Source organism: Physella acuta, unplaced genomic scaffold, assembly GCF_028476545.2.
Source record: "Physella acuta isolate Inbredline_101_S28 unplaced genomic scaffold, ASM2847654v3 ptg000360l, whole genome shotgun sequence".
NCBI classification, from domain to species: domain Eukaryota; kingdom Metazoa; phylum Mollusca; class Gastropoda; family Physidae; genus Physella; species Physella acuta.
The window spans coordinates 566,436-585,761 of NW_026731879.1; the positions used below are offsets into that span (position 1 = coordinate 566,436).

A 19,326-nucleotide genomic window follows, 5' to 3' on the forward strand; every position below is an offset into this window, starting at 1 on the left:
GCTTGACAGCGCCTTCAGTCAAGCGAAACGGTTTTATATTTGAGCGAATGGAAGAGCTTTAGGTGTTACATAACAAATGTAAGGAAATATAACGAATTTTTAAAAAATGTAATTTATGGGTTTTATTTTTAAATAATTCAAGCCACGCAGTTACTTGTAGAAGATGTTTTCTAGTTTCGTGGCATTTGAGTAGGATTGGAGTTGTCTACCTCCCCAAACATCTATCAAACGTTTGTACCAGACCTAAATTTGCGTCATCTCACATGCACCGACACACCGGCACATCTACACACCTACACACCAACACACCTACACACCAACACACCGACACACCAACACACCGACACAGGGTGAGCACTTGATGTGGGACCCACCTCACACCTACATAACAATTTGGGCTAGGCCTGCATCAAGGATGAGCACTTGATGTGGGACCCACCTCACACCTACATAACAATTTGGGCTAGGCCTGCATCAAGGATGAGCACTTCATGTGGGACACACCTCGATCACATGAGCCAGCTAAAAATAGAATTGGCCATCCCAGCTAGTCATACAAGAAAATCTCTAGGCCAACAATTACTAAGACCATCTTGCACTGAATGACATGCTTGAGGAACACTTGAGACTCAAATGTCAAATGTCAAATGTCATTGTGTGCCATCGGCGCGAGCTGGCTATCATATTTCTAAATATAGACATAGGTCAAATGTCACCTAGGTTTGAATTTTATTTGCAGCAAAAGTTAACCTCACCATTCCGTGTTTCACCTCACCAATGTTTAACCTCACCAATGTTTTACCTCACCATTCCGTGTTTCACCTCACCACTCCGTGTTTCATCTCACCAATGTTTTACCTCACCATTCCATGTTTCACCTCACCATTCCGTGTTTCACCTCACCAATGTTTAACCTCACCATGCCGTGTTTAACCTCACCAATGTTTAACCTCACCAGTCCAATGTTTAACCTCACCATTCCGTGTTTAACCTCACCAATGTTTAACCTCACCATTCCGTGTTTAACCTCACCAATGTTTAACCTCACCAATGTTTAACTTCACCAACGTTTAACCTCACCAATCCGTGTAACCTGCTGGTGACACCAATATGTTAAACCGGATGTTTCCCATTTTGTATTCCACACCACGACTTAAGAAAATGAAACAGGTGACTTGAAACTGCTTGACTGTCCCTACGACACGTGACTTGAGTTCATCATGAAGTCAAGTCACAGTCAAGCTCAATTCAAATGTGTAGACAAATTGACGACAAACACGACCAATGGCAGAGACAAGAAATCTCTTTTGGTTCGACAAGCTCAAGACTGCTCTTAGAGGCGTTCACGTTAAATATCTTGAACATTCAGACGTTCAAGTTTAATATCTTGAACATTCAGACGTTCAAGTTTAATATCTTGAACATTCAGACGTTCAAGTTAAATATCTTGAACACTCAGACGTTCAAGTTAAATATCTTGAACATTCAGACGTTCACGTTAAATATCTTGAACATTCAGACGTTCAAGTTAAATATCTTGAACACTCAGACGTTCACGTTTAATATCTTGAACATTCAGACGTTCAAGTTAAATATCTTGAACATTCAGACGTTCAAGTTAAATATCTTGAACATTCAGACGTTCAAGTTTAATATCTTGAACATTCAGACGTTCAAGTTTAATATCTTGAACATTCAGACCTTCAAGTTTAATATCTTGAAAATTCAGACGTTCAAGTTTAATATCTTGAACATTCAGACGTTCACGTTAAATATCTTGAACATTCAGACGTTCAAGTTTAATATCTTGAACACTCAGACGGTCACGTTTAATATCTTGAACATTCAGACGTTCAAGTTTAATATCTTGAACATTCAGACGTTCAAGTTTAATATCTTGAACATTCAGACGTTCAAGTTTAATATCTTGAACACTCAGACGGTCACGTTTAATATCTTGAACATTCAGACGTTCAAGTTTAATATCTTGAACATTCAGACGTTCAAGTTTAATATCTTGAACATTCAGACGTTCAAGTTTAATATCTTGAACATTCAGACGTTCAAGTTTAATATCTTGAACATTCAGACGTTCAAGTTTAATATCTTGAACATTCAGACGTTCAAGTTTAATATCTTGAACATTCAGACGTTCAAGTTAAATATCTTGAACACTCAGACGTTCAAGTTAAATATCTTGAACATTCAGACGTTCACGTTTAATATCTTGAACATTCAGACGTTCAAGTTAAATATCTTGAACACTCAGACGTTCACGTTTAATATCTTGAACATTCAGACGTTCAAGTTAAATATCTTGAACATTCAGACGTTCAAGTTAAATATCTTGAACATTCAGACGTTCAAGTTTAATATCTTGAACATTCAGACGTTCAAGTTTAATATCTTGAACATTCAGACGTTCAAGTTAAATATCTTGAACATTCAGACGTTCAAGTTAAATATCTTGAACATTCAGACGTTCACGTTAAATATCTTGAACATTCAGACGTTCAAGTTTAATATCTTGAACACTCAGACGGTCACGTTTAATATCTTGAACATTCAGACGTTCAAGTTTAATATCTTGAACATTCAGACGTTCAAGTTTAATATCTTGAACATTCAGACGTTCAAGTTTCATATCTTGAACACTCAGACGGTCACGTTTAATATCTTGAACATTCAGACGTTCAAGTTTAATATCTTGAACATTCAGACGTTCAAGTTTAATATCTTGAACATTCAGACGTTCAAGTTTAATATCTTGAACATTCAGACGTTCACGTTTAATATCTTGAACATTCAGACGTTCACGTTAAATATCTTGAACATTCAGACGTTCAAGTTTAATATCTTGAACATTCAGACGTTCACGTTAAATATCTTGAACATTCAGACGTTCACGTTAAATATCTTGAACATTCAGACGTTCAAGTTTAATATCTTGAACACTCAGACGTTCACGTTTAATATCTTGAACATTCAGACGTTCAAGTTTAATATCTTGAACATTCAGACGTTCAAGTTTAATATCTTGAACATTCAGACGTTCAAGTTTAATATCTTGAACATTCAGACGTTCAAGTTTAATATCTTGAACACTCAGACGGTCACGTTTAATATCTTGAACATTCAGACGTTCAAGTTTAATATCTTGAACATTCAGACGTTCAAGTTTAATATCTTGAACATTCAGACGTTCAAGTTTAATATCTTGAACATTCAGACGTTCAAGTTTAATATTTTGAAGTTGTTCAACTTCTCAGGTTTGGCAAAAGGAAGTTATATGGGACGGTGTGGCCTAACCGGTAGAGCGCTAGGCTGCTAACCCAAAACTTGAGTTCGAATCCGGGGTACATAACTGATGTAAGGGGAAGTAAAGCCATCATATGCCGAGGTCACTAAACATATCCACTCTACTTCAAATGTCAATATCAGACCACATAAGGTCGTATCAAATGTCAATATCAGACCATATAATCTCATATAAAATGTCAATATCAGACCACATAATCTCATGTCAAATGCCAATATCAGACCACATAAGGTCGTATCAAATGTCAATATCAGACCATATAATCTCATATAAAATGTCAATATCAGACCACATAATCTCATATCAAATGCCAAAATCAGACCACATAATGTCATATGAAATGCCAACAGGTCAGGTTGCCATACACCAAGCTATCAATGTTTGATCCCATCCCTACGTCAGCGCATGACGACAGAAATGACTAGACTAATCTCGGCTGTCACAAGCAACTCTACGCATGATTGACTTCCTTGGTTAGTGGCTTTGGTCGCAGACGATGGTTTGATCGCGCCCGATTGTGGTCGGTCGTCTGCGGGGATTATCTCATAATGAGGGTAATGAACAGGTGGCGCTAATGAGATCATTAAGTCGCGGATATCTCGGCAGCCTAAGGTTCAATTCAGCCAACAGATTTGATCAGCGTGGGTGAGATACCAGTCAATCCATGACGTCAGCAGACTTAACCGTCTTTTGAAGTTAACAGCTGGCGTCCAACCCCAGACCCCCCCCCCCCCCCTTCCCGACCTTCTCTCGCCCTCTCCATGTCGTTTAAAACTTGAATTTTCATTGAGACTTGTCGTTTAAAACAAACAATTCAATGAACTAAGTCAGCATCTACCACTACACTTCTACCATCTACACTGCTACCATCTATATGGCTACCATCTACACTGCTACCATCTACACTGCTACCATCTACACTGCTACCATCTACACTGCTACCATCTACACTGCTACCATCTACACTGCTACCATCTATATGGCTACCATTTATATGGCTACCATCTACACTGCTACCATCTACACTGCTACCATCTATATGGCTACCATTTATATGGCTACCATCTACACTGCTACCATCTATATGGCTACCATTTATATGGCTACCATCTACACTGCTACCATCTATATGGCTACCATTTATATGGCTACCATCTACACTGCTACCATCTACACTGCTACCATCTACACTGCTACCATCTATATGGCTACCATTTATATGGCTACCATCTACACTGCTACCATCTATATGGCTACCATTTATATGGCTACCATCTACACTGCTACCATCTATATGGCTACCATTTATATGGCTACCATCTACGCTGCTACCATCTACGCTGCTACCATCTACACTGCTACCATCTACACTGCTACCATCTATATGGCTACCATTTATATGGCTACCATCTACACTGCTACCATCTATATGGCTACCATTTATATGGCTACCATCTACACTGCTACCATCTATATGGCTACCATTTATATGGCTACCATCTACACTGCTACCATCTACACTGCTACCATCTTCACTGCTACCATCTACACTGCTACCATCTACACTGCTACCATCTACACTGCTACCATCTATATGGCTACCATCTATATGGCTACCATTTATATGGCTACCATCTATATGGCTACCATTTATATGGCTACCATCTACACTGCTACCATCTATATGGCTACCATTTATATGGCTACCATTTATATGGCTACCATTTATATGGCTACCATCTACACTGCTACCATCTACACTGCTACCATCTATATGGCTACCATTTATATGGCTACCATCTACACTGCTACCATCTACACTGCTACCATCTACACTGCTACCATCTATATGGCTACCATTTATATGGCTACCATCTACACTGCTACCATCTATATGGCTACCATTTATATGGCTACCATCTACACTGCTACCATCTATATGGCTACCATTTATATGGCTACCATCTACACTGCTACCATCTACACTGCTACCATCTACACTGCTACCATCTATATGGCTACCATTTATATGGCTACCATCTACACTGCTACCATCTACACTGCTACCATCTATATGGCTACCATTTATATGGCTACCATCTACACTGCTACCATCTATATGGCTACCATTTATATGGCTACCATCTACACTGCTACCATCTATATGGCTACCATTTATATGGCTACCATCTACACTGCTACCATCTACACTGCTACCATCTACACTGCTACCATCTATATGGCTACCATTTATATGGCTACCATCTATATGGCTACCATTTATATGGCTACCATCTACACTGCTACCATCTATATGGCTACCATTTATATGGCTACCATCTACACTGCTACCATCTACACTGCTACCATCGACACTGCTACCATCTATATGGCTACCATTTATATGGCTACCATCTATATGGCTACCATTTATATGGCTACCATCTACACTGCTACCATCTACACTGCTACCATCTATATGGCTACCATTTATATGGCTACCATCTATATGGCTACCATTTATATGGCTACCATCTACACTGCTACCATCTACACTGCTACCATCTATATGGCTACCATCTACACTGCTACCATCTACACTGCTACCATCTACACTGCTACCATCTATATGGCTACCATTTATATGGCTACCATCTACACTGCTACCATCTACACTGCTACCATCTATATGGCTACCATTTATATGGCTACCATCTACACTGCTACCATCTACACTGCTACCATCTACACTGCTACCATCTAAATGGCTACCATCTATATGGCTACCATCTACACTGCTACCATCTACACTGCTACCATTTACATTGCTACCATCTACACTGCTACCATTTATATGGCTACCATCTATATAGCTACCATTTATATTGCTACCATCTACACTGCTACCATCTACACTGCTACCATCTACACTGCTACCATCTACACTGCTACCATCTACACTGCTACCATCTATATGGCTACCATTTATATGGCTACCATCTACACTGCTACCATCTATATGGCTACCATCTATATGGCTACCATCTACACTGCTACCATCTACACTGCTACCATCGACACTGCTACCATCTACACTGCTACCATCTACACTGCTACCATCTATATGGCTACCATCTACACTGCTACCATCTACACTGCTACCATCGACACTGCTACCATCTATATGGCTACCATTTATATGGCTACCATTTATATGGCTACCATCTACACTGCTACCATCTACACTGCTACCATCTATATGGCTACCATTTATATGGCTACCATTTATATGGCTACCATCTACACTGCTACCATCTACACTGCTACCATCTACACTGCTACCATCTACATTGCTACCATCTATATGGCTACCATCTACACTGCTACCATCTACACTGCTACCATCTACACTGCTACCATCGACACTGCTACCATCTATATGGCTACCATCTTCACTGCTACCATCTTCACTGCTACCATCTACACTGCTACCATCTACACTGCTACCATCTACACTGCTACCATCTACACTGCTACCATCTATATGGCTACCATTTATATGGCTACCATCTACACTGCTACCATCTACACTGCTACCATCTACACTGCTACCATCTAAATGGCTACCATCTATATGGCTACCATCTACACTGCTACCATGTACACTGTTACCATCTTCACTGTTACCATCTACACTGCTACCATCTACACTGCTACCATCTACACTGCTACCATCTAAATGGCTACCATCTACACTGCTACCATCTACACTGCTACCATCGACACTGCTACCATCTATATGGCTACCATCTACACTGCTACCATCTACACTGCTACCATCTACACTGCTACCATCTACACTGCTACCATCTACACTGCTACCATCTACACTGCTACCATCTACACTGCTACCATCTACACTGCTACCATCTATATGGCTACCATTTATATGGCTACCATCTACACTGCTACCATCTACACTGCTACCATCTACACTGCTACCATCTACATTGCTACCATCTACACTGCTACCATCTAAATGGCTACCATCTATATGGCTACCATCTACACTGCTACCATCTACACTGCTACCATGTACACTGTTACCATCTTCACTGTTACCATCTACACTGCTACCATCTACACTGCTACCATCTACACTGCTACCATCTACACTGCTACCATCTATATGGCTACCATCTATATGGCTACCATTTATATGGCTACCATCTACACTGCTACCATCTACACTGCTACCATCTATATGGCTACCATCTATATGGCTACCATTTATATGGCTACCATCTACACTGCTACCATCTACACTGCTACCATCTATATGTCTACCAGCGCTAGCACTACTGATGCCCACTTCAGCAACCAAAGACCTCACGCTACTAAAAGCCCTCCAGTTGAATGATCCCATGTTAACCAGGCGAGCAAGTCTAAAGCGACGCTCTGTCAGTTATTGTCCGGGGATTTGATCGCTGACCTAACAATAACAGGGTTACTTGTGCGAATGGGTGGGGCGCCACCCCAAGGGTCGTCTGGAGGGCGCCACCCAAGGGTCGGCTGGGGGGCGACACGCTGATGGCTGACACTTAAATGCCGGCCTAATGGAAGGGGAGACAACGTTTAGTCAAGCAACATGTCTGGAACTACTCGCCGCTAGAAATGTTGGGCTACAAAAATGTTTTCCAAGAATGGAAGTTAGAAAAGTGTATAAATGTAAAGTTTACTTTTCTAGGTTACATTTTTTTAATTCACATATCAAAAAAAAAATTATTATTAACTTAAAATTATTTATTTCTTCTAATTTATTCACCACCAGAATGCCGTTTGTTAATCAAGGCCATCGTAATTAAATTCTGACTACGTTTTAAAATCTGTGAATGAGTGAAACAAACACTTGAAATGACCGCCCACCACACAAACACCTGAAATGACCGCCCACCACACGAATACCTGAAATGACCGCCCACCACACAACACCTGAAATGACCGCCCACCACACAACACCTTAAATGACCGACCACCACACAAACACTTGAAATGACCGCCCACCACACGAATACTTGAAATGACCGCCCACCACACAACACCTTAAATGACCGCCCACCACACAAACACTTGAAATGACCGCCCACCACACGAATACTTGAAATGACCGCCCACCACACAACACCTTAAATGACCGCCCACCACACAAACACTTGAAATGACCGCCCACCACACGAATACTTGAAATGACCGCCCACCACACGAATACTTGAAATGACCGCCCACTGACTCACCGAGTCGACGGTCGCCCAGCTGCACCATAACAAAAAATATATTCTACAAAAAAATATTTTATTTGCGGCGTTAATTTATGAAACAATGCGGTTAATCAAATGGACTGTACCGAGAGGTCACGTGCCAATCAGCTGATCAATGCACACAAGTATGCGCCTCCCCCTCCCCCCCCCTCAGGCCATCTGTAGGCAGACAGACGACACTAGGATTCATTAGCCAGGTTTTACACACGTTTCTGCTTTCTCAGCATTAATTAGCGGCGTGTCATACCCCAGTTTTGGAACCTTTGAAGTTTAATAGGGGCAGGACATATCACGCTGAAGGTTTCAAGTGGTATCATACAGTAAGTTTACACTGAAGACCATATAAAAAGTTTAATCTGAAGACCATACAGTAAGTTTAAAAGGAACTAAACATCATCTTTGTATTCGCATTCGTTTTTGAAAACTTTTGGCACATACACACCACACGTACACACAGGCACACCACACACTACACGTACACACACTCACACGTACTAAAAAACAAATGTTTAAAAAACCGTATAATAACAAGCTTTTAAATTGATTGAAAAGAAGAAAATAAAATTGCTTTGGTCGCTAAAAAGTATCAACATTAACCGACTTTCGTTATGATTATCATTTATATATATATATATATATATATATATATATATATATATATATATATATATATATATATATATATAAAGTTCATTTAAAAATTTAAACAATGTTTTTGGTTTGAAAATCAATATTGCCCAACGTATGTATCGTACATGTTTTTTTGTATGAGTATAATGAGCAGGATTTGAAAGAATTATGATGAGGGTGATATGAGCGATCAATAGAAAACATACAGGGATATGTTAGGGGCGGAACTACAGTGCCGCCAGACCCCGCAATGTGGGGGAGCCCACGCCATTTAGGGGCCCACAGCCGACCATAATCCATTTTTTTACAGTTAAAAAATAATAATATTCTTGCATTTTTACTTGATAGTTGTTTTGTAAAAAGTTTACCGTAGCTGCGGTTGGATTATCTTTATTCTATAGATACCACCCCACGCTCTTGTATATTCTTTTTCCCTTTGTTTTTAAACCACTGTGAAAGCCGAGTCCTCTTTCTCCTACAATGAAACTTATCAATGATAAGCAAACGTTCAAACCACTTCCATGACTTATTTCCATTTTTTAAATAGTCAAATAGGGGTGCTCATAAGCTCAATTTAATAGATTTGTACTAAACAAATTAAAAAGCAATTACTTCTCTTAATTATTTTTTTTTTATAAAGTATTTACTAAAGAATGACATTGTATAAAAAGGGAATGTATTTAAAATGAATAATATAAACACAAAAAAACATAAAAATAAACATAACACGAGACACCTTTACATATACAAAGCTTTCATGTTTTATATTCTTTTGATCGACTTGGGGTTAACCGGTACTTACAGCAAAAAAAAACAAAAAAAAAAACTGATTTTCAAAACAGACTAATGCACTCACACACATGACATGTTGCTGTAATTTGTTTTAATTTTTAAAAAAAAAAAACATTTTTTTTTCAAAACTCGAAGCGGCCAGCAATATATATATATATATATATATATATATATATATATATATATATATATATATATATATATATATATATATTATGTAGGGTGGGGGCCTAAAAAAATTTTTGCAGGGTGGCCCTTTTTTTCTAGTTCCGCCACTGGGATATGTGCGTCATTACCTTGAGGGTCACCCGGTGTGTCACTCTGAGGGTCCGACACCCACACCCTACAACAATTTTACATTTCCCATTTGGTGTCACCCCATGCAGGGGCGGATTAAGGCTGAGCGGGGCCCCCGGTTGAAAAACAATAAGTAAACAAATGCTAATGAAAATACGCTAGTATCCAAGATAGGACAAAAAAAGTCAAATGATGGGGGATTTGCAAAAGAATGTATAGGCCTACACGTTAGCCTTTGTATTAGGTGGCTCAATCCATGTTAATTATAACATTCTAACAATAGTGTCCTCTTTCACGTCCGCAGAATCTGCATTCACATAATTTTTTTTATTAGAGAGGGTTGGATTTCTTTTTAAATTACCTCCCCCTGACAAAATTATAAAATATTTTAATTAATTAGTTTTTTTACCCTACTGCTATTAAAATGTATCCAATGTTTTAGTAATCTAAGCGAAAGTATTATTTGACATTGATCCGTTTAATATATTTTAGCATGTGCGTTTATTTAATATTTTATTTACGTTATCCAAAAGAATAAAAACAGTGACGACTATACAAAAAATTTAGTCGTTATATAAATAAAACCTATCCATCTATTCACAAAATAAGTCACTGCGATGCCAGAAAAATCACATGACAGTGGAAAAATGGCTACTACGATAGATGTAAACAGAACACTCTCTCTTTCTGACACATCTAAAGGAAATTGTCATTATATACCATGTGAAATACACTTTGATAGAAAAACAAGGGTATCTGATTTCTTCCAAAAAACAATATGTGACGAATCATCAAATGGAAATAAAGAACTTGCTGCCACATTCAGGGGACGACCTTTAAATGGGGTAGAAGTAAACTTGCCATTTGGATTTACAGGTTTAGTATTAAAAGAACATCACAAAAGAACAACAGAAGATGAAGAGCGAAAATTGATAGCTACACACTCATTTGATAAATTTACACACTGGAATTTAGACAAACAACCAACTTCTGATGATTTGATACAAAGGGCCTTGCAATGGGTTGACATCTCCTCCGCTCTGCATAAACCAGTCAAAATGGACTCTGATCAAAGTAGCAGCCAGACAAGCATGAAGGGACATTAAGAATTACAATTTTTAAGTATCCGTAACAAGTTCAATTAAACTAAGAACGAATCAGAACTGGTACTACTGGTACTTTAAGAACCACATAGATTATTTGGATTTATTTCTACAGCTCTGATAAATGCAACTGACAATACATTGGATGCAATTCTATTTGCAGTACAACCTTTACTGGCTAGTGTAGAAGTACCTACTTGATATTTGCTCTAAGACATTTTGTACAGTCATGTAATATATTATGTGTAGTTAAAGACTTACTAATACTAAACTTAGTGAAATCACATTTGCCTGCTTTGTATATGTTTCTGTTTATATTTGTGATGTTAAATGAGTAAAACTAAATATTATTTAAAAGCCAAAAAAAACAACAGTGGTATGTTTGCTTTTATGGTTATTAAATCTATATCGATAACGGAAGGAATGAAAGACAAACACACTACCAGCAACGTTATACTATAGACTAGCTGCATACCACGGTAAATCCTCTTTAAATCTACCAACTTGGGAACAGAACAAAACTAAACACAACACAAACACAAACACAAAAGAAAACACAAACACAAAAGAAAACACAAACACAATGCTAACCAACACAAACGCAACACAAAGACAAAAGGAAACACAAATACTATGCAAAAACAAACGAAAATACAAACGCGACACATAAACACAAAAGAAAAATTCATGCTTTTTTTTCAGTTCTTTGAATTAAAAATTTAAAAAAAAAAATTCATAAAAAACGTTTTAATAACAAGCTTTTATGTAATGATGCACTAAAAAGTAGAAAATAAATTATAGACTACTATTTAAATAACTATAAAGAAAAGCGTGGGTGTCTTCCTTAACATTAGTAAAGGTATCCAATAGATACTAAAGTGACCCACGCTTTTCTTTATAGTTATTTAAATAGTAGTCTATAATTTATTTTCTACTTTTTAGTGCATCATTACATAAAAGCTTGTTATTAAAACGTTTTTTATGAATTTTTTTTTCAGTACTTTACATGTTTTATCTACAATAGAGTTACATGACTAAAAACCATTGCGCGCCTACTGAATATCACGTTCAGTAGGCGCGCAATGGTTTTTGAACGCAGCCATTACGTGGTCGTGATGGCGCAGCTATTGATGACGCGTGTGGTGTGGTTGGCTAGACATGCCTACTAATTCGGTCCAAATTTTAATTAATTCATAAAAAATCAATTAGGCATCCAATTAAGTCAAATTTAGTTTCAGATTGCATTGTCTTCATGTCTTGACCCACGTGCCAACTGTGAATCGTGTCGGTCAAGTAGAACTGTCCGAATTTTCACTCCTGCGTATCCGTCTAGACTGACGACTTACGACAGACAGAGGAAGTGAGTTAAATAAAAGCTTGTAATTACAATAGAGTTTCATGACTAAAACCTATTGCGCACCTAATGAACGTGATGACACGTGCATTATGTTGAAGAGTAGTTGATTAGAAATTATCATTAATAAACAGTACGTTCAGTGAATAAAATAAATAAAAGATAGCCTTTCATCAATCCATGCTAATTATAATATTGCAATAATAATGTCCTCTTACACGACTGAAGAATTTGCATTCACATTTTGCTAATTATATTATTGCAACAATTATTCCGTCTAGGAGATTTTGCATTCGCATTTTTACTTTCTCGTATATACGAAGTATAGAGAAAGTCTTGTAATCGTGCAAAAAAAAAAAATCGAGATTTTTGCAAATCTCGACGTTTTGCATCTCACTGATACGGAAAAACATAATTTTGCAATCTTGTCCGTATGTCTGTGTGTCTGTGTGTGTGTCTGTGTGTGTGTGTGTCCGTGTGTAAACACGATAACTTGAGTACCGTTACAGCTAGGTTGATGAAATTTCATATATAAGTATTTTATCAAAATCGTAGATCCGTATCAACTTTTGAGCGATTTCTGACAACCGGAAGTGGTACTTTTTCTACTTTGAATTTTTCAAAAGCCTATAACTTGAGTACTATTTCAGATAGATAAATTAAATTTCACATGTAAGTAAAAGATCTAATTCTCTACCTTCTGTTAAATTTTGAGTAATTTCCGTTGACCGGAAGTAGTAATTTACGCTACTTCCGATTTCTCAAAAAACTAATGTAAATTTTTAAAGTAATAATAATATTGCGCACTATTATGCGCTTTTTTATTTCGCGTTCACTTGGTGTGCAATTAATTTGTCTACGAGATTTTATTCTATTTTTAAAACTTTAAGTATTTAAAATGGATTAAAAATCATGTCTATAGCCCGAGTTCCCATCCCCTGTTATTTTATATAAGAATATTCGAGAAAGTTTAGGGGAGATCACTCCCGGTTTATTTTTTATTAGCGTGATTTGAATTTATTTTTAAATTACCCCCCTTGTCAAAATTATAAAACAGTTTAATTAATTAGTTTTTTCGTCCCTACTGTTATTAAAATGTATCCACTTTTTCTAGGAATCTAAACGAAAATGATATATGACATTGGTTCGTTTAATATGTTTTATCAATGTGCGTGTATTTAGTATTTTCTTTACGTTATGCGAAAGAATAAAAACAGTGGCAAGGTAGGGAAGTATAATGGAGGGATGTATAATGGAGGGAAGTATAATGGAGGGAAGTATAATGCAGAGTGGGCAAGGGAGGGAAGTATAATGGAGGGAAGTATAATGGAGGGAAGTATAATGGAGAGTGGGCAAGGGAGGGAAGATCCTGTCATATACTATGGTAAAACCTCTTTACTGAGTTGCTCTCTGTAGCTAGTGGTTGCACGGATTGTTTAACGTCTTTTTACTCTCGGTACATGACCTAATGTCCCATTTGTTTACCATCGGTTCAATGACCTAATGCCCTATATGTTTACCATCGGTTCAATGACCTAATGCCCTATATGTTTACCATCGGTTCAATTACCTAATGCCCTATATGTTTACCATCGGTTCAATGACCTAATGCCCTATATGTTTACCATCGGTTCAATGACCTAATGCCCTATATGTTTACCATCGGTTCAATGACCTAATGCCCTATATGTTTACCATCGGTTCAATTACCTAATGTCCCATCTGTTTACCATCGGTTCAATGACCTAATGTCCCATTTTTTCCTATTTCAAGCCCGTGACGTAGTGTTTCTAAAAATAGCCTGACACCTGAGCAAATCAGTGGCCTGCCACATCGATCAATTGGGTTTTCTGTTTCCCTCGGCCTGCACATGGTGCACCAGTGAACCAGTTGCACCAGGTGAACCAGTTGCACCACGTGAACCAGTTGCACCAGGTGAACCAGTTGCACCACGTGAACCAGTTGCACCAGGTGAACCAGTTGCACCACGTGAACCAGTTGCACCACGTGAACCAGTTGCACCAGGTGAACCAGTTGCACCAGGTGAACCAGTTGCACCACGTGAACCAATTGCACCAGGTGAACCAGTTGCACCACGTGAACCAGTTGCACCAGGTGAACCAGTTGCGCCACGTGAACCAGTTGATCCAGGTGAACCAGTTGCACCAGGTGAACCAGTTGCACCAGTTGCACCAGGTGAACCAGTTGCACTAGTTGAACCAGTTGCACCAGGTGAACCAGTTGCACCACGTGAACCAGTTGCAACAGGTGAACCAGTTGCACCACGTGAACCAGTTGCACCAGGCGAACCAGTTGCACCAGGTGAACCAGTTGCACCAGGTGAACCAGTTGCACCACGTGAACCAGTTGCACCAGGCGAACCAGTTGCACCAGTTGAACCAGTTGCACCAGGTGAACCAGTTGCACCAGGTGAACCAGTTGCACCAGTTGAACCAGTTGCACCAGGTGAACCAGTTGCACCAATTGAACCAGTTGCACCAGGTGAACCAGTTGCACCACGTGAACCAGTTGCACCACGTGAACCAACATAGACCAAACATTGTTGCAGTAGAAATGTATCTCTATAGACCAATCATTGTAACAATAGACTTGTATCTCTATAGACCAATCATTGTAGCAATAGACTTGTATCTCTATAGACCAATCATTGTAACAATAGACTTGTATCTCTATAGACCAATCATTGTAACAATAGACTTGTATCTCTATAGACCAATCATTGTAACAATAGACTTGTATCTCTATAGACCAATCATTGTAGCAATAGACTTGTATCTCTATAGACCAATGATTGTAACAATAGACTTGTATCTCTATAGACCAATCATTGTAGCAATAGACTTGTATCTCTATAGACCAATCATTGTAACAATAGACTTGTATCTCTATAGACCAATCATTGTAGCAATAGACTTGTATCTCTATAGACCAATCATTGTAGCAATAGACTTGTATCTCTATAGACCAATCATTGTAACAATAGACTTGTATCTCTATAGACCAATCATTGTAACAATAGACTTGTATCTCTATAGACCAATCATTGTAACAATAGAATTGTATCTCTATAGACCAATCATTGTAGCAATAGACTTGTATCTCTATAGACCAATCATTGTAACAATAGACTTGTATCTCTATAGACCAATCATTGTAACAATAGACTTGTATCTCTATAGACCAATCATTGTAACAATAGACTTGTATCTCTATAGACCAATCATTGTAGCAATAGACTTGTATCTCTATAGACCAATCATTGTAGCAATAGACTTGTATCTCTATAGACCAATCATTGTAACAATAGACTTGTATCTCTATAGACCAATCATTGTAACAATAGACTTGTATCTCTATAGACCAATCATTGTAACAATAGACTTGTATCTCTATAGACCAATCATTGTAACAATAGACTTGTATCTCTATAGACCAATCATTGTAACAATAGACTTGTATCTCTATAGACCAATCATTGTAGCAATAGACTTGTATCTCTATAGACCAATCATTGTAACAATAGACTTGTATCTCTATAGACCAATCATTGTAGCAATAGACTTGTATCTCTATAGACCAATCATTGTAACAATAGACTTGTATCTCTATAGACCAATCATTGTAGCAATAGACTTGTATCTCTATAGACCAATCATTGTAGCAATAGACTTGTATCTCTATAGACCAATCATTGTAACAATAGACTTGTATCTCTATAGACCAATCATTGTAACAATAGACTTGTATCTCTATAGACCAATCATTGTAACAATAGAATTGTATCTCTATAGACCAATCATTGTAACAATAGACTTGTATCTCTATAGACCAATCATTGTAACAATAGACTTGTATCTCTATAGACCAATCATTGTAACAATAGACTTGTATCTCTATAGACCAATCATTGTAACAATAGACTTGTATCTCTATAGACCAATCATTGTAACAATAGACTTGTATCTCTATAGACCAATCATTGTAACAATAGACTTGTATCTCTATAGACCAATCATTGTAACAATAGACTTGTATCTCTATAGACCAATCATTGTAGCAATAGACTTGTATCTCTATAGACCAATCATTGTAACAATAGACTTGTATCTCTATAGACCAATCATTGTAGCAATAGACTTGTATCTCTATAGACCAATCATTGTAGCAATAGACTTGTATCTCTATAGACCAATCATTGTAACAATAGACTTGTATCTCTATAGACCAATCATTGTAACAATAGAATTGTATCTCTATAGACCAATCATTGTAACAATAGACTTGTATCTCTATAGACCAATCATTGTAACAATAGACTTGTATCTCTATAGACCAATCATTGTAACAATAGACTTGTATCTCTATAGACCAATCATTGTAACAATAGACTTGTATCTCTATAGACCAATCATTGTAGCAATAGACTTGTATCTCTATAGACCAATCATTGTAACAATAGACTTGTATCTCTATAGACCAATCATTGTAACAATAGACTTGTATCTCTATAGACCAATCATTGTAGCAATAGACTTGTATCTCTATAGACCAATCATTGTAACAATAGACTTGTATCTCTATAGACCAATCATTGTAGCAATAGACTTGTATCTCTATAGACCAATCATTGTAACAATAGACTTGTATCTCTATAGACCAATCATTGTAGCAATAGACTTGTATCTCTATAGACCAATCATTGTAACAATAGACTTGTATCTCTATAGACCAATCATTGTAGCAATAGACTTGTATCTCTATAGACCAAACATTGTAGCAATAGACTTGTATCTATTTGTGTCTGCTTAGACCAAACATTGTTGCAATAGACTTGTATCTATTTGTGTCTGCTTAGACCAAACATTGTTGCAATAGACTTGTATCTATTTGTGTCTGCTTAGACCAAACATTGTTGCAATAGACTTGTATCTATTTGTGTCTGCTTAGACCAAACATTGTTGCAATAGACTTGTATCTATTTGTGTCTGCTTAGACCAAACATTGTTGCAATAGACTTGTATCTATTTGTGTCTGCTTAGACCAAACATTGTTGCAATAGACTTGTATCTATTTGTGTCTGCTTAGACCAAACATTGTTGCAATAGACTTGTATCTATTTGTGTCTGCTTAGACCAAACATTGTAGCAATAGACTTGTATCTATTTGTGTCTGCTTAGACCAAACATTGTTGCAATAGACTTGTATCTATTTGTGTCTGCTTAGACCAAACATTGTTGCAATAGACTTGTATCTATTTGTGTCTGCTTAGACCAAACATTGTTGCAATAGACTTGTATCTATTTGTGTCTGCTTAGACCAAACATTGTTGCAATAGACTTGTATCTATTTGTGTCTGCTTAGACCAAACATTGTTGCAATAGACTTGTATCTATTTGTGTCTGCTTAGACTAAACATTGTTGCAATAGACTTGTATCTATTTGTGTCTGCTTAGACTAAACATTGTTGCAATAGACTTGTATCTATTTGTGTCTGCTTAGACTAAACATTGTTGCAATAGACTTGTATCTATTTGTGTCTGCTTAGACTAAACATTGTTGCAATAGACTTGTATCTATTTGTGTCTGCTTAGACTAAACATTGTTGCAATAGACTTGTATCTATTTGTGTCTGCTTAGACCAAACATTGTTGCAATAGACTTGTATCTATTTGTGTCTGCTTAGACCAAACATTGTTGCAATAGACTTGTATCTATTTGTGTCTGCTTAGACCAAACATTGTTGCAATAGACTTGTATCTATTTGTGTCTGCTTAGACCAAACATTGTTGCAATAGACTTGTATCTATTTGTGTCTGCTTAGACTAAACATTGTTGCAATAGACTTGTATCTATTTGTGTCTGCTTAGACCAAACATTGTTGCAATAGACTTGTATCTATTTGTGTCTGCTTAGACCAAACATTGTTGCAATAGACTTGTATCTGTATAGACCAATAGACTTGTATCTATTTGTGTCTGCATAGACTAAACATTGTTGCAATAGACTTGTATCTATTTGTGTCTGCTTAGACTAAACATTGAAGCTATACTCTTGCATCGGGTTTTTTTTCATAGTAGTTTATTTTTTTTTATGTCTAGTTGACTTTTGTTGAGATTTATTTTTAGCGACGTGCTTGGTTTGTGAAGTTGTTGTTTTCATCGTGTGACGCTGGCGTGACGCCGGTGTGACGCTGGCGTGACGCTGGCGTGACGCTGGCGTGACGCTGGCGTGACGCCGGTGTGACGCCCACCCCATACAGCAGACAACACCACTAACAGCTTGGGCTGACCAGTCCGTCCATTGACCCGGCGAGAGGCGCCCAAACAATGTGAAACAATTTCTATTTTTACTTCGCCAATTTCAAACTCTGGGAAAAAATGCCCGCTATATTCTATAAAAAAATGTTTCGATCAAAAATCATCTTAATGTGATATTAATGAGGCGTCATTAAGCTAATGACAAGGGGGGGGGAAGAAAACAATGAAACGTTTT

The 19,326-nt window shown here is 37.5% G+C and overlaps 2 protein-coding genes across 2 annotated transcripts in view; one reads left to right on the forward strand and one right to left on the reverse strand.

Annotated features, from left to right (window-relative positions):
• Nucleotides 1-19,326, forward strand: part of LOC131941401 (FMRFamide receptor-like) — a 99,892-nt gene that overhangs the window by 35,499 nt on the left and 45,067 nt on the right. The window lies entirely within an intron of this gene.
• Nucleotides 14,551-15,363, reverse strand: LOC131941387 (uncharacterized). The gene has a single exon (XM_059300632.1). The coding sequence runs from the start codon at nt 15,361-15,363 to the stop codon at nt 14,551-14,553; it is 813 nt and encodes a 270-aa protein (XP_059156615.1).

What these genes read in the sequence shown, in the direction of transcription:
- LOC131941387 (XM_059300632.1), bottom strand. Translation starts at nt 15,363, where the DNA reads ATGTTGGTTCACGTGGTGCAACTGGTTCACGTGGTGCAACTGGTTCAC.